Below are 25,835 nucleotides of genomic sequence, written 5' to 3' on the forward strand. Positions count from 1 at the left end.
GGGAGCTGCCAGTCACCGTTGTGCCCACGCAGACCCTTTCTGGAGACGCCGGCCCCGGAACTGAGGCCGGGTCAACTCGGGAACGGCAAGTGCCGGAGGGTGGTAGTGTGGGAACCCGTCCCGTTCACGAGCGGCCCTACGTGTCCCCGGGGAACAGAACTCCAGGCAGGTCGGGCCACGAACCCACAGCGGCCATCCACACGCTTCTGTGAATAAATAAAAATTTATCATTCCATACAAACGCACTCATTTTCCACAAAAGACAACAGTTTCTACACAAGCCGTGGTGTCCCGGTGGTGGCTGTGGCACGTGGGGAGCGGCCCCGCGGCGGCGTTCTCGCGGGTGGCGTCACAGCGGCTCCACGTCCTCGTCCCCGCACGCGTACTCGTACAGGTCCACGGCGCCCAGGGGCGAGGGCACCTCGAAGAAGGGTCTCTGGGCCAATGGGGACCTCAGCGCACTCAGCTTCTGCTCCACAGGGCTGAGCTCGGCCTCAAACCTGCAACGAGGGGATGGTGAAGACGTGGCTCGTGGCGCAGAGCGAGGCCCTGGGCCCTGTTCTCCGGGAAACGCAGGCTGCTCGGCACCCGGCCTCCAGCACGGGGCAGGGGCCTGCGGTAAAAACCCACGCGGGACGGAGCCCAGGCATGAGGTACACACAGAGCAACCGGGCAGGCGGGTGCGCCTTTTCCCCAAAGTGACATGACGGTGACTCGGGGGGGGCAGCCTCTGAGCTGCCAGGGGCCTGTGTTTACACAAGTGGGTGGCGGTGTCCACACGGGACTGAGGAACAAACGGGGACCACGGTTTAGACAAATCCGAAAACACAGAAGCGCCTCGTAGAGGCCACCGCTGCCATTCTGACCAGAACACACGGCAGCACGAGGACCGGACGCGCGCCTTCCGTGAAGGTCTCGGCCGTGACGTCGGGCGCTGCCCCAGGACCAGCGCGGCCACACAGACTCTCCCAGATCCCGTGGGGACGCCTCTGCTTTCCAAGACGCCCCCCACAGCCTGTCGCTGAGCTCCCGCTGCCGGAGCAGGCGTAGACACGGGGAAGGCAGTCGACCCCAGTGTGGCGCTGGCCACTGGTCAGGTGGGGAGCGGAGGTGACAGACGGTGGTGGGGACAGGTGCACACTCATCCAGGCTATGTCTGGGGGCCACAGCTGCCCCTGGGTGTCCGGCAGGAGAAGGCGGAATGGGAAGTTGGGGGGGGCGGGGACCCAGAGGTTGGCTGCCAGGTCAGAGCCACGGTGCAGACAACTGCACACGAGGAGGACGGACACACAGGACAGACGGCCCAGGGTGGGCCGAGGGGGGCCCTGTGCTGCTTGGCGGGAATCGGACGGGGCAGCTGATGGGGGAGCAGGGGTTAAAATGCACCTCCATGGAACCCGTGGGTCGGGAACCAGACGGTAAGCAGAAAGTATTCTGAGCTGCACCGAAATGAGAGGGCCGGGCTGCGGTGTCAGTGGCCCAAGTTGCTGCCCGAAGATACTCGAAGACAACAAAACAGCAGCACAAAGACAGGAGAGAAAAACCAGTGGTTCTTGTAGTTCCTCGAGACGAGGATTGAACCTCATCGTCCCTTCGCCTCACTGATCACACACAGACAAGTCAGTCTCAGGAATGCGAGAGACGCTATCGCTGTGGATTCTGCAGACACTAAAGTCCCAAGCAGGAAATATTATCAACAGTAACTCACTGATGGGACTGGGTGAGTTTCTGAAACACACAAACCAGCAAAGCTCACTCAAGGCTGGGCGGGGGCTCACACCCGTAACTCCAGCACGTTGGGGGACCGAGGCGGGGAGAACCCTTGCGCTCAGGTGTTCAAGACCAGCCTGGGCAACATGCCAAAACCCCATCTCTACAAAAAAAAAATACAAAAATTAGCCGGGGGTGGTGGTGCGCGCCTGTAATCCCAGCTACTCGGGGGGCTGAGGCAGGAGCATCGCTTGAACCTGGGAGGTGGAGGATGCAGTGAGCCGAGATCGCACCACTGCACTACAGCCGGGGCAACAAGAGTGAAACTCCATCTCAAAAAGAAAAAAAAACCAGGCCCACTTGGGGTCACTGGTGAATTCTACCAGACATTTAGGGAAGAAGTAACAGCTCCTCTATACAAACTCTTCCAGAAAGTCAGGGGACAGAATACTGCCCCCCATGCCATGAGCCAGCATTACCCTGATACCAAACCCAGACCAAGAAGAGTCGCTGGCCAGGCGCGGTGGCTCACGCCTGCAATCCCAGCACCCTGGGAGGCCGAGGTGGGAGGGTCACATGAGCCCAGGAGTTTGAGACCAGCCCAGGCAACACAGCAAGACTCTGCCTCTAAAAAAACAATTAGCTGGGCGTGGGGGCACCGTCCTGTAGTCCCAGCTTCCCAGGAGGCCGAGGCTGGAGGATCGCTTGAGCCCAGGAGGTGGAGGCTGCAGTGAGCTGAGATCACACCACCGCCCTCTAGCGTGGGTGACAGAGCAAGACCCTGTCTCAAAAAAAATAAAAAAATACTACAGATAATCTGTGCAAAAAGAATCCAGTAATATGTGAGGATAACGTATGACTCAGTAAGCTCTATCCGGGGAACAGAAGGCTGGCTGATGACTCGGTGTAACTCGCTGTGTGGACAGACAGAGGAACCAGGGGGTGAAACCCTCTGAGAAACTCGGCCCCCATCGCGAGAAAAGCCTCCGCAGACCAGGAACAGGCCAGGACATCCTCGCCAATGAGCGTGATTACTGCTGCGTGAGGGGAGACGTCCCCAGGACTGGGAACGAGGGCAGCACGGAAACCAGCAAGGCTCACTCAAGGCTGGACGACATCCACATCACCCTGCGGGTTCCAGGCCGTGCAGCGGGCAAGAGAAAGGAAGTAACGTACCCAGAGGGGTGAAAAGCAGGACGAGAAACGGACCCACTGACAGACATGGGCTGTCCACGCAGAAAACCCCAAAGAACCGACAGCTTTTAGATCTAGTAAGTGTGGTTCATAAAGGTGCAAAACACAAGGTCAATCAATCCTATATGCGGCCGGGCGCGGTGGCTCACGCTTGTCATCCCAGCACTTTGGGAGGCGGAGGCGGGCGGATCACGAGGTCAGGAGATCGAGACCACGGTGAAACCCCGTCTCTACTAAAAATACAAAAAATTAGCCGGGCGTGGTGGCGGGCGCCTGTAGTCCCAGCTACTCGGAGAGGCTGAGGCAGGAGAATGGCGTGAACCCGGGAGGCGGAGCTTGCAGTGAGCCGAGATTGCGCCACTGCACTCCAGCCTGGATGACAGAGCAAAACTCCGTCTCAAAAAAAAAAAATCCTATATGCTACCAACGAACAACTGGAACTGGGAACCTTAAAAGTACCGTTGACAACAGCAAAACCTCGAAACACTCAAACAGAAGTCTCACAGCATTCGCATCAAGTCTACACAGAAAGCTACAAAAATCCTGCCGGGAGACACGGACGGCACCTGTGGACTAGGCCTCCCGCGGCTCTGAAGACAGCAGCTGGGCCCACATGCATCCATTCACTCATCGAGATCTCACTCAAAAGTTCAGAATTTTTTTATTTTTTGAGACGGAGTTTCGCTCTTGTTGCCCAGGCTGCAGTGCAATGGTGTGATCTCGGCTCACTGCAACCTCCACCTCCTGAGTAGCTGGGATTACAGGCTCATGCCACCATCCCTGAATTTTTTGTTTGTTTGTTTTTTGAGACGGAGTCTCGCTCTGTCGCCCAGGCTGGAGTGCAGTGGCGCGATCTCGGCTCACTGCAAGCTCCGCCTCCCGGGTTCAAGCCATTCTCCTGCCTCAGCCTCTCCGAGTAGCTGGGACTACAGGCGCCCGCCACCGCGCCTGGCTAATTTTTTGTATTTTGCGCAGAGACGGGGTTTCACCGTGTTAGCCAGGATGGTCTCGATCTCCTGACCTTGTGATCCGCCCGCCTCGGCCGCCCAAAGTACTGGGATGACAGGCGTGAGCCACCGCGCCCGGCCAGAAGGAGCTTATTGTTATGTGTTTTCATACAAAGGCAAAGAAACCAGAATAGCCAACATAGTCTGCAACAGAAAAAGCGTGGAGAAGCTCAGCACAAGATGGGAAAAGTGATCACATCGCTGCAGCGTGCACCACGGGAGGCTGGTGAGGGCCAGTCTACGTGGTCACGGGGCCAGCGCTCACCACCACGTCACAGTGCAACACACGTTCCCACAGGTTGGCAGAGCAAGGACGGGCTGAGTCTAAGATTCACACAGGCAGCCAAATACCAGAATGGCCCCGGCGGTTCCACACGGCACCCACGTCGGAGGCTTCTCGCTGCAGTCACCTCTGCAGTGGGAACGGACAGACGCGTGCAGCAGTGGAACGGAAGAAGGCTCAGGAACGGAGCCCGCACACGGCACAATCGCGATGCCTTTTGCAAAGCTGGTGCTGGGACAGTTGGACACCCACATACAACAAGGTGAGCCTCAATCCGAGCTTCACACCCCACAGGAAAGGTTACTCAAGCGGACCCCAGACCAAAATGCAAGACGTCGCAGAGGAGAATCTTTGTGGCTTTGGATTCAGCAATGAATTCTTAGACACGACAGCAAAAACACAGCCATAAAAAAAACCAGTGTCTCTTCCTCCAGATTCAGAACATCTCTGAGACGCCACGTGAACAGGGTGAAAACATATGTCACAAACTGGGAAAAAGGCGAACACGTCGCACGTAAAGGGTTTGTATCCTGAAGACACGAAGAACCCTCACGCTCAGCGACAAAGCAACCAGCCCAGTGCCTCTCGGGGCCTCCGAGGCTGGAAGGCCAAAGTGGGTCCTGGAATGGCCACGGAGCCTGCAGCCTGCCCAGTAGGTGGCAGCCGTGGGCTGAGGACAGAGGTCGTCGGCGAAACGCGTCCACTCAGCCTCCCCGTGCTTGGCCTGATGTGCGAAGCCTCGTGCCCAGGATCACAAAACCCCACGCGGGGGGGTAACGGGCAGGGGGCTCCCGGGTCCCGCCACTGAGCTGCAGTGAACAGGTGGTGCCGCAGGGAGACGGCACTGAGCACCTTCCCCGTCACTGGCTGTCCTTACCGCACCGGCCCCATGTCGGCTCTCACCCTGCCCCCCGTGTCCGCGCGCCCCACCTGACTGGCCCCGCATCCCCCCGTCTGCACGCTCACCCGTCCTCCCAGGGCTCTCCCGTCGTCTCCTCGGCTACCAGGATGTCGTACTCCTCAGCCGCGTACTTCTCCCAGTCGGAGAGCTCGGGGCCGCTGCTGTCACTGTCCTGGAGGAAGCACACACGTTACGTACACGGCGTGGCGCAGCCCAGCCCGCGTGCCCGCCGCACTCACCCTGAGCAGGGAGATCTGCTCTTTCTGCTCGTGGTCGAGGTACTTCTCGATGTTGAAGAAGGTGTCGAAGAAGACGTTGGCCAGCTTGCAGCGCTTCAGGTCCTGCAGCGTGATCTTCCCTGCGGGGAGGGGAGCGCGTCCAAGGCGTGTGAGCCCGGCCTCACCTTTGGGGCCTGCGTGTGGGGTGTGCGCGTCCGGTCACACGTGCTTAAGGACACGGCACGAAGCTCTGGGCTCTCGCGCCACGTGTTTGACGTGAAAGGCGGACACACGCGTGTCCTGGTTCTGGGTGGGGACTGAGGCGTGGGAGGCCACGTTGCGGAGGCAGCTGGGGCCACCCGTGCCCCAAGGACGCGTGGACTGGGACGTGGTGCAGGCGCAGGGAGGCGCGGCCAGCAGGGGCAGCTCTGGATCTGAAATTACACAGAACGGAGCTCCCCGTGCAGGCAGAGGCCGGAGGGTGTCCCGGGGACACTGAGCAGCGGGAGGAGCCCCACGGCCAGGGAGGGGCAGGACTGCAGGGCGCTGCCCGGGCTTCAGAGCCATTTCCAAAGTGAAAGCCCCAGAGCTGGATTCTGAGGTGCAGAAGGAAGGCAGGCGGCGTGGACGGTGAGGGCTCTCCTTTGCCTTAGAGGGCACCAGGGCGGGCGGGAAGAGCTGGGGCGATGGTGTGGGGGGAACAGGGGTGGGGGGGAGAAGGGGGGTGAGAGGGGAGGACCACCCTGTGCGGCATCAGCACAAATGTGGCAACTGGTCCCTCAGCCCGGATCCGACGTCCCCAGTGAGCCCCGGCCCTGGGTTCTCCAGGTCACCCTCGGGGTGTCGACGCCCCGAATAGGACGTTCTTGCACCATGAGACTGTGCACCTGTGGTGCCGGCCCTCGTCACAAACTCAGAGTAGGAGTGTCCCTCTCCCAGTGTCCCCTTGCAGCAGGGACAGTGCCTCACAGGGGGACGTCCCCTCACCCTGGGCCGTCCCCTCTCCCGTCCGTCCCCTCACCCTGGGCCGTCCGCTCTCCCGTCCGTCCCCTCTCCCGTCCGTCCCCTCGCCCTGGGCCGTCCCCTCTCCCGTCCGTCCCCTCGCCCTGGGCCGTTCGCTCTCCCGTCCGTCCCCTCACCCGTCCGTCCCCTCTCCCGTCCGTCCCCTCTCCCGTCTGTCCCCTCACCCTTCGAAGGGGCGTCACCTTCGGTCCTCGGCTTGACCAGGTCCAGCATCTGGCAGAGGCAGTCCTGGAAGGGCAGGGCCTCGATGGCCATGCTGTCCAGCCTTCGGCACTGCTCCTCGTAGAAGTACTCGAGCTCGAACATGGACAGGGCGCCGTCCCCGTCCAGGTCCATGCAGCGGAACCAGTACTCGATGCTGCGGCACGGCGAGCTCTGTCAGCCCCTGCCCTGGGCCCTTCTAGCCCGTGACCTGCAGCCCCTGGAGCAGCCCCCCCAGGCATGCATGCATCCCCGTGCCCTGCAGTCCCCACCAGGCGTGCACGCATCCGCCTGGGGACACACGTCATGTGGGCGGCTCCCGGCTCCTCCACCGGGACGAACGTGCCGCAGCAGGAACCCACCTGGTCGGCGTTTTTTTGTCTTCCTCAGAGATCAAAAACCAGACAAAGTCAGCGTAGCTGATCTTCCCTTCCTTCTGCACTTTTCTGCCTCTAGATCCAAGGCCAGGATGGAGAGACGAAGAGGCATGTCAGGGACAGCTTCACAGGCCCCTGCCCGCGCGCCTCGGTGAGAGGGGTCCCCCGGGGCCCGGCCCTCCTCCTGCCCCTCCAGGGAGGAGGTGGAGGCCACGCGGCCGGAGAGCTTCCCCCAGATCCAGGCGGGGTCAGGAGTGCACTTCGTCACTGCTCACTCAGGCCCAGTGCTGACAAGAACCCCTCACCTGGGGCCTGGGCCACCCTCTTCTTCAGACCTCATGTGACAGTCTTGTGCCACCCCCGCCCACCCCACCAGGGTTTCACGTGACAGAGACACGTGCTCCCCCCTCAGGGCCTGGGGTGACGGCCACTCGCTGTCGGGACACGACACGTTCATGTCAGGCAACGATGAGGAGAGGGACCGGGTCCTCGTGGGGCAATGGCTGCCGCCAGGCACCTGAGCCGTACGTACCGTGTGACCGCTCCTGAGAAGATCCTGTCGATCATCTTGGTGGAAATGGCTGGAAAGGAATGGGGTTGATGGGCAGCCCGCACCGTGCCTGGGCCCCGACGTCACCACCCCCCTGAGCCGAGGCTGGATGCGGTGGGGACTGAAGTGCTGGGCGGAGGCCTGGGTCTGGGAGGGCCCCGGGGCTCCGACGCCCCTGCACAGGCCCCTCCTGGGTGCCCACCACCCTTTCCCGTCGAGCAGAGCCCAGTCCAGCGTGAAATCCACAGAGCGCAAAGCTGAGCACGGTTCCAAGACCGGGCTGTAAAGAGCAGAACATTCAGGCCTCAAAGGTTCAGCTTCCAGAGGGAGAGAGAGACCTCGAGTGCAATCACGAAAACAAACACGTTTCAACCAAAACTTCACTAACAGGAGGCAAGAGCGAAGGCACCGTCGCCGTCAGCTCAGGTGGCCACGACAAGGTCCCGCAGCCTGGGCGGCCATCCCTGCGGTCACCGGTGTCCCTGGGACGCACAAGCCAAGGTGCCCCGGCTTCAGGCCGCAGTGCGTGAGAAACAGCCCAGCCCGGCCGCACACACCGTCCTGCCCTGGGACTGAGCGTGGCTTCCACAGGAGCACGGAAAGATGGGGCCGGGCCGGGGGTTCACGGGGACAGTGAGCGCCTGGTTCTGGGCAGATTCCCAGCTGTGCAAGCGCTGGCTCGGGCCACACGGGCCGGCACTGTGGAGCTGTGCTCAGGGTGCCCAGGGCGTAGGTGGCGCCCTGAACTGAGTGCAGGACAAATCCAGGGAATGCTACGTCTGCTCAGGTGCGCGTCCGACGCGGGGGTCTACTGCGGCCACGCGACCCAGGACCAGCCCCGGGAGACGCAGATGGGTGGAGCGCACGTTCGGGGAACCAGGAATGTGAGCTGACCACACACAACAGATGTCACCGTAATTTGGAAATAGTCTTGGTCACATGGTTTTTTTGGGGGAAAAACACTTGAACCCTTTAGAAAACTCAAGCCCCTCAGGCCACAGGCGGTTTGAGTTCCTGGAAGTGTCCATGACTCTTAGAGGAGCCGGGAGGTGGTGGCTGCCGTGAGGACACCTGGGAGGCACCGGCTCGGCGCAGGTATTTGACCACGTCTAAGCCGGGGGCTCCACCTAGTCTGGGATGGAAACTGCTGCAGGCCTTGGGGGCTGGAACCTGGAACCCGGAGCTCCTGAGGGAAGGCGTCTGGTCTGCGGCCCTCGCTCGGGTGTTAACAATGAAGCCCCACAGCGTTGCTGGCCCTCGGGCCCGGGTGCGGCTGTCCCAGCCTCAGGACCCGCGGCCCACACTGACCCTGAAGACGCCCGCAGGCAGAGGCCTCAGGCACAGGCGCACGCGGGGACACAAGAGCGGGCAGTGGGGAAGGAGAGGCAGCTGGAGAGGCAGCTGCAGGCGCAGAGCGCAGAGCGGGCAGTGGGGAAGGAGAGGCAGCTGCAGACCCGGGAGGCCCTGAGAGAAGGGTGTGCTCGGTGTCCCGGCGCCGCGCCCGCCCCTCTGTCCCTGCGCACCGTGGTCATTGTGCCGCGCCAGGTCGTCTGCGTCGATGAGCAGGTCGTGGTCCGTGTCCAGCTCCCAGAACTTGCAGTAGATGACGTAGAAGTGCTCGTAGGAGAAGAATTCGGTCAGTTGGTTGATGTCCGCCTCCTCCTCCAGCAGCGCCACATTCTGCCAAAGGACCCGGGCGGCCTGAGCACGGGGCAGGGAAGGCTGGGCGGGGCGGGGCCGCTCCGTGGGTGGTGGGGACTGGGGCGCTGGGGCCGGGGGCGCCCCAAGTGGGGGCAACTCTGCGGTGGGGGAGCTCCAGCACGGGGCGGCTCCCTAGGCGGGCGTGGGGGTGGGTGGCAGCTCTGGGGGAATCAGGGCTCAGCTCCCCCTCAGGGTGGTGCCCAGTAAGGCCCCCCCCCCACATCAACCATGGACCCCCAAGCGCAGGCGGCGCAGTCCCAGTGCTCACAGGCCTGGGGTGGGCTGGGGGCGTGGTGGTGGGGCTGGGAGCAGGGAAGAGGGAGGGAGAGGGAGGGAGAGGGGGAGGGAGAGGGGGAGGGAGAGGGGGAGGGAGGGGGACGGCAGAGCCGGGCCGGGCCGCTGCGCACCTGCAGGAAGGAGCTCCTCCGCAGCTCGGCGCAGGTGATCCTGCCGGACCAGGACCGGTTCACGGCGTAGAAGATCCGCTGGATGACCTGCGGGGGCGCCGTCAGTGCGGTGGGCGCGCAGACCCCCAGGAGCCTCGCCCCGCACGGAGACCGGAGACCGAAGACGGGAGCCGGGAGAGGGGCGCGGCCTTGGTCCCGGCCGCACGAAGCCCGCCAGGGGACGGGCGGGAGCAGCGGGAAGGGCCCCGCGGGAGGGGCCGCCCCAGGCCGCGGAAAGCGGGGAGGGTCTGGCCGAGAACGTCCCGGAGCTACGCGGGCCCAGGACAGGTGGGAAAGGGGCGCGGCCACCCCGGAAAACCAGAGTCCCCCCAACACCAGGCTCCCGGGCGGGTGGAGACCCTCCCACGGCGCGGCCGCCCCCTCCGGAAGCTCAGGACCCCCGGGCCCCGCCTGCCCCGCTCTGCAGAAGCCCCCGCGGCGGCCGCTGCAGAAACACCCCCGCCCTGCGCTGCAACCGACGGCCCCTCCGCTGGGGACCCACCGTGGTGATGTAGCGCGAGTGGAACTCGGACGCCTCCTTCAGGAACGACAGCCCCGGGTGCGTGTTCACCACGTCCTGCGGGTGGGAGGACACGAGGCGCACCGTGTAGACGCCGGCCCTCCCGTGAGGTGTGCAGTGTAGACGTCGGTCCCCCTCCCCCCCATTGTGAGGGACGAGGTGTGCGGTGTAGACGCTGGCCCTCCCGTGAGGTGTGCCGTGTGGACGCTGTAGACGCCGGCCCTCCCGTGAGGAATAAGGTGTGCGGTGTAGACGCCGGCCCTCCCGTGAGGGATGAGGCGTGCAGTGTGGACGCAGGCTCTCACCTGTAAGAAGGGGACAAAGTCCTCCTGCACCAGGTAGTTGCAGCCGGGGCTCATGAGCAGATGGACGAACTTGGCCGCGTCGTCGTGGCAGTTCTGGAGGATTCTGGAAGGACAGGATGACTGGGCGCCACCCTCACAGGGGGGTGGCTTTCGACCCCGCAGACGCAGGGTGGAACACGTGCGTAGTATTCCACGTGGTACGTGGCAGGTGGCCACGCACGACGGCCAGGCCTGTGCCCATATACACGGGTTTCTCCTCTCACTGCGGCAGCCGCAGGGGGCACCCATCCTGGAGCCACGGGGACCCGGGGACGCCTCCGCCCTCCCAACACAGCACCTTGCCCAGCCCAGGACTCACTTTCTCCACATGGCGACAAACTTGTGGACGGACACGGAGCCCGTGCGCTCCCCGCCGGCGCCATAGAAGAGCGGCGCCTTCCAGTAGAGGGGGCAGCCGCAGGCCTGGGGCACAGAGGGCAGGAGTGGGCAGTCAGCGGGGCCTGGACGCCCGTGCTCCTGCTGTGCACCTCGCGCCTGACCGACGCTGCCCAGAGACCCCCTGCTGCAGAGACACACAGCACACTCAGCCAGGCCTGTCTGGGCGTCTGCAAACTCAACGTGGCTTTCGCTCCAGCCTTCGAACTCAGTCATGAGGGCTGAGCGTGGGAGTGCCGGGCACGCAGTCTCCCCTGAACAGACACCACGCATGGGCACTGGAACCAGAGGCGGCTGCATCCCCAGCGTCTGGAAATCAAGCGGCACATACTGAGAAGCAGTAAGTGCGGGAATAAATGGCCCGGGCAGCCAGGCCATGTGGTGAATCGGACAGCGACAGAAACCTCTCATGGAATGTATGGGACACACCTACAGCAGCGAGCTATGGCAAGTTCACGCCTTAAATACACGCGTGTGGAAGGAAAGTTTAAGATCGATCATCTACACTCTTCTCTACCTCAAAGGAACAAATACATGGCACAGATGGAACGAAAAGTAAATAGTAACAGAAAATCAACAAAATCAAAATTCGATGATTTGAAAGATTTCTTAAAAATTAATTCACCCTGGCTGGGCGCGGTGGCTCACGGCTGTCATCCCAGCACTTTAGGAGGCCGAGGGGGGGTGGATCACCTGAGGTCAGGAGTTCGAGACCAGCCTGGCCAACATTGCGAAACCCCGTCTCTACTAAAAATACAAAATTAGCAGGGTGTGGTGGCGGGCGCCTGTAATGCCAGCTACTCAGGGGGCTGAGGAAGGAGAATCAATCGTTTGAGCCTGGGAGGCAGAGGTTGCAGTGAGCCAAGATCACACCACTGCACTCCAGCCTGAGTGACAGAGCGAGACCGTCTCAAAAAAAAGGAAAGAAAGAAAACACAGATTAGCCATGTCAGCTGTAACCACAGATCCTGCAAACATCAGATAGTGGATGCTCATGAATCACTTTATGTCTATAAGTCAGATGACTGTTGAAACAGACTCCCTGAAGAACAAGTCAAAAAATAAACTACAACAGAAAATCGGAAAGGGTTGTTTCTACAAGAAATTGAATCCATAATTTAAAACTGTCTCACCAAGAAAATTCCAGCCCCCAAAGGCTGCTCCATGAGTCGACCAAACATTTAAGGAAGAAATCACACATGCATTGCCCTGGAGAATAAAAACGAGGGGCGTTTCCCAGTGCCTGTTCCGAGGCTGGCACAGGCTGTACACGGTCAAGGACACAGGAAGTCACAGGCCAGTTATCACTGGAGAGCAGAGGCAGAAATCCCACACAGAGCACACAGTAGCAAGTGCAACTCGGTAATAATGACCAGGAGTATCTAATACTACTAATAGACCAAGAAACCAGAATCAGGAGGGACGCTCTTATTCTAATAAAGGGTGCTATGGCCTGAATGCCTGGGTCCCCAAGATCCACCCGTTGAAATCCTCTCCCCCAAGGCAATGGTGTTGGGAGGTGGGGTCTCACGAATATGGTGAGTCCCCTTCTAAGGGACCCCAGAGAGCTCCCTCACCCATTCCACCCTGTGAGGACACAGCGGGAAGGTGCCGTTGATGAACCAGGCACCACTTTGCCACACCGTGATCTTCCAGCCTGCAGACCTGTGAACAGTAAATGTCTGCTGGTGACGAGCTGCCCGGGCCATGGTGTTTCGTGACAGCAGCCTGAATGCTCTAAGACAAAGGGCCTCTACGAAATACCCCAGCTGCTCAGACAGCGATGACACATGAACACTTCCTCCCTGTGCTGGAAACAAGAGGGCAGTGTCACCACCAAGGCCGCCTGGACGGCCGAGCCAGGGCAGCAGCAAGAGAAAGGCTGAAAGATGCCGCGAGGGGGAGGAAGAAGCAGAACTGTCATAATTCACAAGCAACACACTGTGTAGACAATTCAAACGCTTACGAAATACGGGAATTAATAAGTATGTTCAGCAAAGTTGCTGGGTCCAAGGACGATATGCAAAAATAAATTATTTCAATATACTGGCAACAAACAACTAGAAAATAAAATCTGCAATAATGCCATCTATCAAGAGCATTAAAAATCAACCTACGAAACAATGGAACAAAAATCACACACAGTGTCTACAAAGCAAACTGCAGGGCACGGCTGGGTGAAATCAAAGACCTAAACATGGTGAGGTGGACCTCACTGCTGAGTTCACAGGCTGCAGTTTCTTCCAGACGACTCTGTTGACCCCGAGTCCACGCGATCCCCACCCACAGAGTCCACGGGATCCCCACCCACAGAGTCCACGGGATCCCCACCCAGAGTCCACGCGATCCCCACCCACAGAGTCCACGTGATCCCCACCCAGAGTCCACACGATCCCCACCCAGAGTCCACGCGATCCCCACCCACAGAGTCCAGCAATCCCCATCCAGAGTCCACGCGATCCCCGCCCAGAGTCCACGCGATCCCCACCCACAGAGTCCACGCGATCCCCACCCACATGCACCGAGGGCTTGACGTTTTGGGGTTTGTAGTATACACGGACAGGCTCATGTGAAAACTTACCAGGGAACACAAAAGAAGTCACAGGGGGACCAAGTTGGTGGATGTAAGTCCCACCGCCCAGTTTCAACCCTTCCTGTAAAGTCAGAGTAATGAAGAATCAGTCTCCGTCAGGCACCGGTGGCCGAAGGGAGCAAGAGAAGGAAGTGAGTTAGGACAGAGCCCCGTGGAATATCCACAGGCAAACCCACTTCACACAAACTGAATACAGGGCATCCTCCTGGAAGGAAACGAGGGACGCTGCATGGCTGTGCCGCGGCCAAGATTTCCTTCCTGGGACACACGTGCACTCCCTGAAGGAAGAGAGCGGCCCGCTGCACCGCCCCAGCGCAGGACTCAGGGTCAGCTACCGGCACGGTGAATACAATGCCAGGACAAGACACAGAGGGAGAAGTGTCTCTGCAAGGCGAGATTCTGACAAGGGACTCAGAGGCATAATTTTAAGCATCAGTGAGAAAGAGGCCCGAACACAGCCTGCACGTGCACTGCCCCCTCCAGAGAGGGGCGCACGACGGCCGCAGACAAGGTGAAGCGCCCAGTAGTGGCGCTGGCGAAGGCAGGGTTCACGGGGCACGGAGAGAACAAGAACATGACACGCGCGGCTGAGACAAAAAGGACGGAAGACGCCAGGTCCCGCAAGGCTGCCAGGCAGCTGGGTGTCCTCGGCGTTGCTGGGGGAACGGGGACGCCGCGCAGCTGCCGGGAAAGCGGCTCACAGGGCGGCTGAGCATAAAACCTCGTGGCCCAGCCAGGACATCCGTCCTCTCAGAAGCACCCCAGTGGGAAGAGGGCCCGTGCCCGTGACAGCCTGCACGGATGGGACGTCGGCTGCTTGATTCACGGTGCTCCAGGGGACTGAGGGAATAAACGGTGGCAGAGTCGGCCTGACAGGTGCAGGGGGGGAGTGACCACGGAGGGCGTGGGGGACTGCGGAGGGGGCTGTGTGCCACAGCGGGGAGTGCAGTGCAGCTGTGGGAAAGGACTCTCTCCGGTGCCCGTGGATGACTCGAAGGCAGCCGTGTGGAGCGGGAGGGGCCAGGCCCTGCAGGACGCACAGGCACGTGCCAGCTCCCGTGACGAGGATCCTGATGGCGCTCAGCCCTGGCCACCTGGAAGGGTGCCCTGGAATGAGCTGGGTGCAGCACTGGTGCACCCCTGGGCCCTCGGGCTGGTGCTAGTCCCACGCTTTTGACCTCATCAGACCGTTCTGGTTCATGGGCCGTGCAGATTTCAAGCACTCAACACCCAGGGATGGGGGGATGTGTGAGCCTTCACATCTGTGCTCCTCACTCTGTGCAAGACACACCGTAATGACCTGGTGGCAGGGATGGAGCATCAAATCTATCCAGTCCTACAGGCTAGAGTCAAATGTACCGGCTAGCGTCAAATGTACCCAGACCTACAGGCCGGAGTCAGATGTACCCAGTCCTACAGGCCGGAGTCAGATGTACCCAGTCCTACAGGCTACAGTCAAATATATCCAGACCTACAGGCTGGAGTCAAATGTATCCAGTCCTACAGGTTAGCTACAGGGTGATCCCTTTTTTGTTTTTGAGTCACGGTCTTGCTGTTGCCCAGGCTGGAGTGCAGTGTGTGATCACAGCTCAGTGCAGTCTCAACTTCACGGGCTCAAGCAATCCTCCCGCCTTATAGCCTCCCAAGTAGCTGGGACCACAGGTGTGCGCTATCATGCCTGGGTAATTTTTTAAATTTCTACAGTGAAGTCTCACTATGTTGCCCAGGCTGGTCTGGAACCCTTGGCCTCAAGCGATCCTCCCGCCTTGGCCTCTCAAAGTGCTGGGACTACAGGCATGACACTGCAACCAAGACAGCTGCAGCCCCGGCGTCGGGGGGATGAGAACTGAGCGTGGGAGTGCTGGGCACACAGTCCCCCCACCACACCAAACCCGAAAATTACCTCCAAACGAATTAGCTCATCATTTAAAAAAATCCTGAAGTAAATGGAGATAATCAATTCTAAAATGCAAAAGATACAGAGGAAAGCAGTTTTACCTGAATGTTACAAAACCCTTATCGGAAAGGGAATGAAACATCAGATAACCTGATTTGACTTTTAAAAGTCTTTTCATGATCGACACACGGAAAGACCGACTCCTTGTGGGGCCAGGCAACACAGCGGCACGCCCACCCGCACAGCCGGGACAGGGAGCGAGGCCGCCAGCCCCGACGGTCCCTTCCGCCCCTCCGCACCCCGCTACGGCGACGGCCCCCAGGCCTCCTCCCCGTGGCTCTGGTTCACCTTTTCCAGGACACGGCAATGGGACCCTGCCATCTGCAGAGTTTTAGGCCTGGCTTCCCTCGCTCAGCACACGCACATGGGACTCACACACCTTGCTCTGTGTGGACCGCCTGCCCGTGTACTGCTGATTCCTATTCCATGATGGCTCTGCTGACCTCAAAGTAGCTCCCTAAGCAGGAAACACCACCGGCCCCAAGGCCCACGTGATGGTGCTGCTGCGGGGGGACTTGCGAGGCGGACGAGTCCCGAGCATCTACACTCGCACAGGGCACGCCGACACCGACCAACGGGTGTGGGAGGAGAAAGGAGGACGCACAAGCACGGCTGGCAAGTTCAGCATGACGTCCTCGGCAGGTGACGGGACACGAGGACGATCTGCAGAAACGTGAAGATATGAAGACGCTGCCGGGCTACGTGAGCACATGACATCGCGGAGCCAGAGGAGTCTTCAGGTCATGAACCAGTGGTGGCCTCTGGCTCGAAGCCCCCAGTTCATGGGGAACGGTGATCCTGAGTGTTGGAGCAGGGCTCTGCTAGGGGGTGACTGGGTGATGAGGGTGGACGGCCCCCTTGCTGCTCTCGTAATACTGAGTTCTTGTGAGATCCGATGGTTTAAAAGTGGGGGGCAGTGGCCGGGCGCGGTGGCTCATGCCTGTCATCCCAGCACTTTGAGACGCCCAGGCGGGCAGATCACCTGAGGTCAAGAGTTTGAGACCAGCATGGCCAACATGGTGAAACCCCGTCTCTCCTAAAAATACACAAATTAGCTGGGCATGGTGGTGCATGCCTGTAATCCCAGCTACTCAGGAGGCTGAGGCAGGAGAATTGCTTGAACCCGGCAGGTGGAGGTTGCAGTGAGCTGAGATGGCGCCAGTGCACTCCAGCCTGGGCGACAGAGCAAGACTCTGTCTCAAAAAAAAAAAAAAGAATGAAAAGATACAGACAGCCTGTGTCTATTGAAACAATTCACGCTGTCGTTAAAAACCTTCCCGCAGAGAAAACTCTGTCCCAAATGGCTTCACTGATGAGTTCTACCAAACATTCAAATAAAAATAACACCCATTCTAAACAAATGGCTCCAGAAAAGTGAATTCTAAGGGACATTTTCCAAAAAGTGAATTCTAAGGGACATTTTCCAGGCCACTCCCCGATGCCAGCATCCCCCCCGATGCTAAACCAGACCAAAGCTATCACAAGAAAAGGAGACCGCAGGCCTGTCCTTCACGAGCGCAGACGCAACCACTGCAAGGCCTGGCAGTGTGGGCCCAACACATAGGAGAAGTGTGACACCGTGTGGTGGACCAGGGACGGGGGGCTGGGGCTCACCCAAAGACCGGGGGCTCACCCAGGGACCGGGGGCTCACCCAAAGACCAGGGCTGCCTTCATACTCAGATGTCAGTCAGGTCAAGACCAGTCCTTCATGACCGCGGACACAACCCCTGCATGGCCGGGCAATGCACAGCTAATGCATAGGAGAAGCGTGACACACCACAGTGGACCAGGGACCGGGGCTGCCTTCACACTCAGACGTCAGTCAGGTCCATTCACCTTTTACAGGACCAAAGGAAAACCTCACTGCCCCCTCAGTACACGCAGAAATACACGTCCAGAATACTGGACACACTTCCAGGCACACTTAGAATTTTAAACAGTAAAACTGAGGCCTGGAGTGGTGGCTCATGCCTGTCATCATCCCAGCACTTTGAGAGGCTGAGGCCAGAGGACCCTTCCAGCCCAGGAGTTCCAGACCAGCCTGGGCTGTTTAACACAGCAGAACCCTGTCTCTACAAACAAAGAAAAAATCAGCCAGGTGTGATGGCGGGTGCCAGTAGTCACGGCTACTCGGGAGGGCTGAGGTGGGTGGATCACTGGAGCCCAGGTGGTCGAGGCTGCAGTGAGCTGAGATCATGCCACTGCACACCAGCCAGGGGGCAGAGTGAGAACCCATCTCAAAAAAAAAAAAACAAGAGCTCCCAGCAAACAGGGAACCAGAAGGGAAGGCGCCTCCTGAGTGTGATGAAGGACGCCAGGCAGGGCCGCTGCGTCAGGGACGACTTGAGCCCGAGGCGGGAAGGGGCGTGCTCTCCACGGCTCTCCGGCACTGCGCTGAGAGCAGGACTGCGTTCATCACACGGAAGCCTCCATGTGGTCAAGATTCTTCCAAGTTAATCTAGAGTCAACAGGATGCCGACGCGATCCCAGCAGGCTGTCGTAGCAATGGAGGGGCCGGGTCTAAAATTCACATGGTGGGAACGAACAACGGTGCAGCCACTCGGGAAGACAGCGTGCAGGTTCCTCAGAAAGCCGGAAGTGGAACTGCACACGCCCACGGAACGCCACGCGATCTGGCCCTCCGCACACGCGCACGGAACGCCATGCTGTATATATAACAAATGTCTCCGAGTTCTGTGCTCCAAATGGTTACAATGGTGAATTCTGTTATGTGAATTTTACCATAATAAAAAAAGTGTCTGCTGTCTGATTCTGTTTACGTAAAATTCTAGAAAATTCCGGCTGATCTATATTGACAGAAAGGAGGCCTGAGTTAGCGTGGGATGAGGGCAGGGGCACATCGGAAAGCAGCAAAGTCCAGCGCACGTTCTGGCTCAAGTGCAAGGATGCAGGGACGCCTATCGTCTTGGTGGTGTGGATGGTTTCATGGGTGGGTACGGACGTCGAAGCTCATTGAACTGCACCTTCAACACGCGCCATGTATCCCACATCAGTTATATCTCAACAGAGCTGCCCCAAAATGAAAAAAAAGACAAACTGATGAGAAACAAACACGTAAGGTGGTCACAACACGTACATCAGGGAAATGAGCACAGCCAGGACGGGACGCCTGCACACACGCAGACGAACACGCGCAGAACGGCTAAAGGCAAAGCGTGAGGCCACGTGCCCGCAGTGGGTCCAACGCTGCTGCCTGGAAATGCGTCACTCAGGGCCACCCCGGAAGCAGGTTTTTTTGTTTTTTTGCCTAGAGACAGAGTCTTGCTTAGTTGCCCAGGCTGGAGTGCAGTGGTGCGATCTCGGCTCACTGCAACCTCCACCTCCCGGGTTCAAGTGATTCTCCTGCCTCAGCCTCCCAAGTAGCTGGGATTACAGGCGCCCGCCACCACACCTGGCTGATTTTTGTATTTTTAGTAGAGATGGGGGTTTCACCATGTTGGCCAGGCTGGCCTCGAACTCCTGACCTCAGGTGATTCACCCGCCTTGGCCTCCCAAAGTGCTGGGATTAGTGGAGCGAGCCACCGTGCCCGGGCCCTGGAAGCAGTTTTACATCTTCTTACAAAACTAAACATGTGGCCACCAGATGAGGCAGAGCTCACCTCTGCGGTACTGATCACCTCAGGAAAACACAAGCACCTCTGCGTAAATCAGTGCACAGACACACAGCAGCTTCACTCACAAGAGGCAAAACCCAAAACAACCAGACGTCTATCGACCCCGGAACAGGGGAGAGATGGAGCACACATGCAGCAGAAGCTACTCAGTGATAGAAAGAACAAACTGCCCATATGGCCAGGGCACAGCCAGCCCCACAGTATCCACGCCCTGACCAGCCACACAGCGAGCCCCACGGTAACCACACCCCGCCAGACACAGAGTGAACCCCACAGACACCACGCCCTGGCCAGCCACACGCGAGCTCCACAGTATCCACACCCCGCCAGACACACAGTGAGCCCCACGGTAACCACACCACAGGATTTAATCAATCCTCAACACACATATAGAGAAACATCTCGCTGTACCCTATATATACAAATATTACTTGTCCATTCAAAATAAACTTAAAAATAAAAAAAAGATGCTGCCAGGAAGAAGTCAGAAACCACAGACAAAATACTCCACGCGTCCTCATGTGAAATTCTAAGAGGCAAAACTACAGTGTCCAGAAGCACATCTGTGGCTGGCCTGGGCCGGGGAGAAAAGAGGGAGAGTGATGAGGTGCAAAAGGAGGCACAGGGGAAACCCGGGGCAGGCGACAAACGACCGGTCCTGCCTGTGGGGGTGGATACCCAGGTGTGTGCTTTGCCAAAACGGATCAAACTGTACACTTAAAATTGGTGAATCTTAGTGTGTGTAATTATATCAGAATACAGCTGACAAAACAAAATACTCAACAAACTAGAAAAAAATGACAGAAGGAAGTGTATGTAAAAAAGATCACTGGAGAAATTCATGAGAGAAAGAACTGAAATAATCTGTAACACTGACAGCTGCTTACTGAGATATACGTTAGTCCGTAGCATGACGGATCAAGAAAGGAACCAGAAACAGATGATTCTGTCAAGAAAAAGTGTCTATGTCCGGGCGCGGTGGCTCACGCTTGTCATCCCGGCACTTTGGGAGGCCAAGGCGGGCGGATCACGAGGTCAGGAGATTGAGACCACGGTGAAACCCCGTCTCTACTGAAAATACAAAAAAATTAGCCGGGCGTGGTGGCGGGCGCCTGTAGTCCCAGCTACTCAGAGAGGCTGAGGCAGGAGAATGGCGTGAACCCGGGAGGCGGAGCTTGCAGTGAGCCGGGATTGCGCCACTGCACTCCAGCCTGGGCGACAGAGCGAGACTCCGTCTCAAAAAAAAAAAAAAAAAAGAAAAAGTGTCTATATGATGCAGATACGATAAAGATTTTTTAAATCGTACAAGACAAAGAAAAGCTTTACAGCAATAAATTTCTAAGTTATGCAAAAAATTGTTTTAGAAAAAACGTAAATCATCAAAATAGTCTCAATAAATGAAAACCTTGAATTAGCCAACAACGTTTGAAGGAAATTAACAGAGAAAAAAGTGTTTTCCTGTGGGGGCAGCTGAGGGGTGGAGTTTGGTGGAGGTGAAGGAGCTGATAATCCTTCCTCAAAGGGCTTCAGAGAAAACAGAGGAGTGAAGATGATGAGAGGGAGGAAATAACGTATGACGCCAGCCGTGACTCACACCGCAGACGGGAACAACCGAAACAGGAGAAGGCACACAGGGACCTCACTGCACAGCCACGGCTAAGATCCACGGGGGAACCCCCTCATCAAGTAAAGTCCCCGCAGACGTGAGTTCTCAAGCAGCCGCCGGCCAAAGTCCACACGCCTGACAACTCACTGTGGGCCGTGACTCACTCACGCGACGGGGAGAATTCGAAACGGCGTGGGCCTTACGCGGGGAAGCCTGATGATGCCAGCAACACCCCTACCTGTTCGTCCCCTGGGCCGGGGGCCCGGCTCACAGAAAACCGTCCCAAAGGCACACGATGGAGACGTGGAAGGACACCTGCACCTGGCGGTGAGCTGGGTGCCACCGAGACAGGCTCGGCAGCCTTTCGGGGGAGCTGAAATTTGCCTGCGGCCCCCACACATGCTGGACGCTCACAGGGTTCTGCTGCCACAGCGCAGGTGCATTAAGTCACGAAAGTGCACACCCTGCTGGCCTCTGCCCACGGTCACCGTGGGTGCCTGAGCACCATGCTCTCCGCCTGCAGGGCCGGGTCGGTGCGTGCACGGACAGTGGGGCCTGTGGAGGTATCCCTCGGACTCCCAGCGGTGCAGACACTGCAAGCAAGACAACTTCAGTCTCAGAGCTCTCCCCTGCCCCGCTGGGTCACACCCAGGTCACCCTGCTTCTCTGGGGCATCAAAGACAATGAGAAAACTTGGTTTTTACCACCAAACGTGACATCCAGCCAACGGACCAAGTTCTTTCAAGTCTTAAAGCCTTACTACCTTACACGGCCACCAAGGCCACCGCCGCTGTGCGTGGAAGCAAGGTCACGCCAAGAGCTGAGTCCTGGAAGGAAAACGACATGAAGCACGCATGTGAGAACCAGGTGCCATGGAAACACTGTGGGGGGTGGGGGTGGGGGCGCCGAGGGGGGGAAGCACAGTGGGGGGAGTGGGGGCACCGAGGCAGGGAAGCACAGTGGGGGGCGCCGAAGACGGAAGCACAGTGGGGGGGGGCACCATGGCGGGGAAGCACCGCGGTGGGGCAGGGTGGGCGCCATGGCAGAAAGCACCGAGGAGAATATGTGGGTCCCATGCAGGAACCTCACTGCGCTGCGCGAGTGGCTTTGTAGGACCCGAAGGGGACGCAGCACGTGAGCTGCAAAAGAGGTGACTGACCCAGCCGGAGGCGTGCAGAGACCCTGTGGGTGGAGCCGGGCGCACTCGGCGAGGGTGAGTTCTCAACACAACGGAGGCTGTACTGAAAAGGATGAAGGTGTCCCAGCAGACAGAACGCCAGCAAAGAGACTTCCCAGTGAAGGAACTCTCAAAGATACCCCACAACTTCAAGAGCACCAAGGATAAAACGCGGAAGCTGAGCAAGGCGTGTAAAGTCGAGTGAGTCTGCCAGGGCACGGAGCAGGGGCTCACTCCACACAGGACAAGGAGGTGGCACTGCTGTAACTACTTTTGGCAAGTTTTTACTGAGAGATAAAACAATTCTTAATGTTTCTGGTGTTTTAAATTACAGCATACTAGGTAAACATTAGTTCTTTACATGTTTGCAACCAACTGTAAGCAAGTTTCTAATATTTCAACAAAAATGATTATAGAAGGATCCTAATTTTTCCTGGAAGATGGTTTTCCATGGTTGTGACTTGACGTATCTGGTCCTTTCATGGCCCCACACTGCCGTGCAAGACAGGGACACCTCTACAAATACGGACTGACTTAGCAAAAACAAATACCCAAGTGTAAAAGAGAACACTAATTTTTCTCTAAGAAATGCAAGAAGTATGTATGTTCATACTCATACACATATTTGTGCATAGTTGCTCATATTAAAAGCTAAAATAACAATAAGAGGGTAAACCAAAGCTATGGAAACTATTACCTCGGTGGAGAAACAGCACAGACAGGGACAGAACCTGGACTTATCTAAATGTCTGCTTTGTTAGTGTTCACTTTGTAACCATGGAGGTTTTTACATATTTATAAAACAAAACTTTTAAAAATACTTTAAGAAGACAATCCCTAATAGAAAAAGGGGGGGGGGGACACTTCCCAATGTGTTCTTTCAGACCCGTATTGCCCTAAAACCAAGATCAGACAAAGGACTCACAAGAAAACTACCAAGCAGTGTCTTCTCTGTGAATCCAGTTGCAAAAATTATTGGAATACAGCAACATATAAAAAAGATAAGACACAGCGACCATGTGGAATTTATGCCAGGAATGCAAGGTTGGTTTAACGTCCAAAAACCACCTCATTCAATAGACTGCATTAATAGGTTAAAAAACAAAAACTGGCCAGGCGCAGTGGCTCACGCCTGTAATCCCAGCACTTTGGGAGGCCGAGGCGGGCGGATCACTTGAAGTCAGGGGTTCAAGACCAGCCTGGCCAATGTGGTGAAACCCCATCTCTACTAAAAATATAAAAATTAGCCGGGCATGGTGGTGCATGCCTGTAGTCCCAGCTACTTGGGAGGCTGCGGCAGGAGAATCACTTGAACCCGGAAGGTGGAGGTTGCAGTGAGCCAAGATCGCGCCACTGCACTCCAGCCTGGGTGACAGAGCAAGACTTTGTCTCAAGACAAACAAGCAAACCCAAAAAAAACAGAAACCTGCCCACTCCTGTGGACCCCCTTCACAGCTGCAGAGCTGGAGAGGGCTGGGGAGCAGGGGTCATGCCCCGAGGGGCTCACGTGTACCGGGCACCAAGGCTCTGGGGCTCTGACCTGGAGGGGTGGGAGCATCGGCTGCCCAGTGACTCCACCTGGAGGGTAGGAGGCTGGAGACACGGGCACAGGTCCCTGGAAACACAATCGCCCACCAGGGGTCCAGACACGCATCCCTGGTGTAGGCATTACCTTGGTAACGCACAGACACTAAACCGAGCATGCTCAATCTCCGGGCGTCCATGCGGTCAGCCTGGAAAGCGTGCAGCTGAGAAGGAAAGCAGGTGGCGAATGATGCACATGGTGCTGCAGCACTCAGGGTGAGTCCAGAAATGGGCCCATGGGGCCACTTCTGGGGTACAGGAGTCCACGGCTGCCCAGCCTGGGACGGTGGCTCCTTGGGCAGAAAGGGACATGGCCAGGAGGGTGCAGAATGGCCTCTGAGAGCCATATGAGCCGGTGCCACTGGCCCTGGAGGGGACAGGAGGGGAGAGGAGGGGAGGGTGGCACATGGCGGGCCTGTGCTCTTTACGGCCTCAGGATGAGAATGGAATTCCTACTCGCGTTTCAGATGCTTAAGAATTCACACGGCAGCAACCAGACAGCAAACCTCAGACCACAACTATAACCTCAGAGGAAACCTGGGCCACTCCCGCACATGTGTGAAACGCACCCACCTCGGCTGCTCGGCCTCATTCATGCTCGTGTGATGTGCACCCGCCTTGGCCGCTCCACCTCATTCATGCTCGTGTGATGTGCACCCGCCTCGGCCGCTCGGCCTCATTCATGCTCGTGTGACACGCATCCGCCTCAGCCGCTCGGCCTCACCCTCACATGCCCGCAGTACCACCTCGGCTGCTCTGCGTCACACGCGTGACACGCACCTTGGCCACCAGACCCATGTCATCCATGGTGGCCCTCTCGTGGGGGAACTGGGCGAAGGTGCTCTCGATCTTGCTGATGACGGCATCCACATTGACGGAGTCCTGCGGGCGTCCTCTGGGGAAGTAGAAGGTCGGAATGCTTTGGCTTGTGGCCGGGGGCAGAGGCTCTTCCTTCCGCGTCTGAACCTGAGGAGTCGACAGACAGCGCTCAGTTAGAACCTGGGAGCATCGAACGCCTTCTCCACCCAGACAACACAAGGGGCCTCTCTAGGGCTGACGGTGCTGAGGCCACCTGACCCCAGCCGGGAGAGGACACGCTGCAATCCCTGTGGGGGACCACACACGTACTCCACTGCAGGGCCACCTCCACCCAGGAAGCCACACGGTGCTGCCACGGACCCCACTGTGGGTGGCTGCTGTGTGCCACTGAGCCCCCACCACACCGAGCAGGGTCCTGGGGACAAGGGCAGGTACGTGCCCCAGATGCCTGAGAGCCCAGCCGGGACCCACTCCCGACTCCCAGCGGCCACACCACTGACCCCACCACACCTGGCAGGGCCCCGGGGAAAAGGGCAGCCGCGCACCCCAGACGCCTGAGAGCTCAGACGTGGAGAGGCACAGGCGCCGTCCACAGGCAGCCCTGTCCCTGGAGCCCGGGCGACTCACATTCTGAGAGGCAGAGGCAGGGCAGGCAGCCACACAGCCAGGCGAAGGGGTCGACCACCAGGTACTGCTGTGGACACGCCTCAGCCCCTCACCCAGTGCACAGCCCACGCCCACGGGCTCTTGGCCCCACTCAGCACTAGCACTCCCCTCACCCAGTATATCCACAGGCCCCAGAACACTCAAGAGTCTCCTGCTTGTATCTCTACACAACCTGTGAGGTGGACATTTGATCTCATCCCGTGATGCTAAAACACCTCCTGAAATGGTTAACGGCATCAGCAACCATATTGCGTCCTCCTCCATCAACTGCCCAAGGGACGGTGCTGTGTCCTCCTCCACCATCAACTGCTGAAGGGACAGGGCTGCGTCCTCCTCCATCAGCTGCATCCTCTTCCTCCTCCAACTACCCAGGGGACGATGCTGTATCCTTCTCCTCCATCAACTACCAGGGAATGGGGCTGCATCCTCCTCCTCCATCAACTACCCAGGGGATGGGGCTGCGTCCTTCTCCATCAACTACCCAGGGGACGGGGCTGTGTCCTCCCCCATCAACTACCCAGGGGATGGGGCTGTGTCCTTCTCCTCCATCAACTACCCAGGGAGCAGGGCTGTGTCCTTCTCCATCAACTACCCAGGGGACGGGGCTGTGTCCTCCCCCATCAACTACCCAGGGGACGAGGCCGCATCCTCCTCCTCCATCAACTACCCAGGGAACGGGGCTGCGTCCTCCCTCATCAACTACTCAAGGGACGGGGCTGTGTCCTCCTCAACCAACTGCCATGGAGGAGGGTCCGGGGAGGAAGTCCCCATACCAATGGACCACAGCTCAGGGCCTTTGCACCCACAATCCTGACTGCCTCGATCAATCCAGGACTGGGTCCGAGCTCCAGTGTCCTCACAGAGAAAACAGTCCACCCTGCTGTCCCTACAGGACCCTCACCCCAGAGCACAAGGGTCCCACAGAC

The 25,835-nt window shown here is 58.4% G+C and overlaps 1 protein-coding gene across 3 annotated transcripts in view; it reads right to left on the reverse strand.

Moving 5' to 3' along the window:
* Nucleotides 1–204: 204 nt before the first annotated feature.
* LOC116464141 (serine/threonine-protein phosphatase 2A regulatory subunit B'' subunit beta) overlaps nucleotides 205–25,835 on the reverse strand; it is a 37,074-nt gene continuing 11,443 nt past the window's right edge. For 2 of the 3 annotated variants that reach the window (XM_058434987.1, XM_032147412.2), the window contains exons 2-13: nucleotides 24,205–24,390; nucleotides 10,795–10,898; nucleotides 10,437–10,539; nucleotides 10,114–10,188; nucleotides 9,573–9,659; nucleotides 8,988–9,144; nucleotides 7,447–7,495; nucleotides 6,900–6,989; nucleotides 6,519–6,694; nucleotides 5,335–5,453; nucleotides 5,161–5,267; nucleotides 205–500 (exon numbers count right to left, since the gene is read on the reverse strand). In XM_058434987.1, coding sequence (XP_058290970.1) covers nucleotides 350–500; nucleotides 5,161–5,267; nucleotides 5,335–5,453; nucleotides 6,519–6,694; nucleotides 6,900–6,989; nucleotides 7,447–7,495; nucleotides 8,988–9,144; nucleotides 9,573–9,659; nucleotides 10,114–10,188; nucleotides 10,437–10,539; nucleotides 10,795–10,898; nucleotides 24,205–24,231 — 1,245 coding nt within the window. In that variant the 5' untranslated portion in view covers nucleotides 24,232–24,390 and the 3' untranslated portion in view covers nucleotides 205–349. Of the gene's footprint in view, nucleotides 501–5,160; nucleotides 5,268–5,334; nucleotides 5,454–6,500; nucleotides 6,695–6,899; nucleotides 6,990–7,446; nucleotides 7,496–8,987; nucleotides 9,145–9,572; nucleotides 9,660–10,113; nucleotides 10,189–10,436; nucleotides 10,540–10,794; nucleotides 10,899–24,204; nucleotides 24,391–25,835 lie in introns of all 3 variants that reach the window. The other variant, XM_032147411.2, reaches the window with a different exon arrangement.

The sequence above is a fragment of the Hylobates moloch genome, unplaced genomic scaffold (genome assembly GCF_009828535.3).
Source record: "Hylobates moloch isolate HMO894 unplaced genomic scaffold, HMol_V3 SCAFFOLD_211, whole genome shotgun sequence".
In the NCBI taxonomy this organism is placed as follows: Eukaryota; Metazoa; Chordata; class Mammalia; order Primates; family Hylobatidae; genus Hylobates; species Hylobates moloch.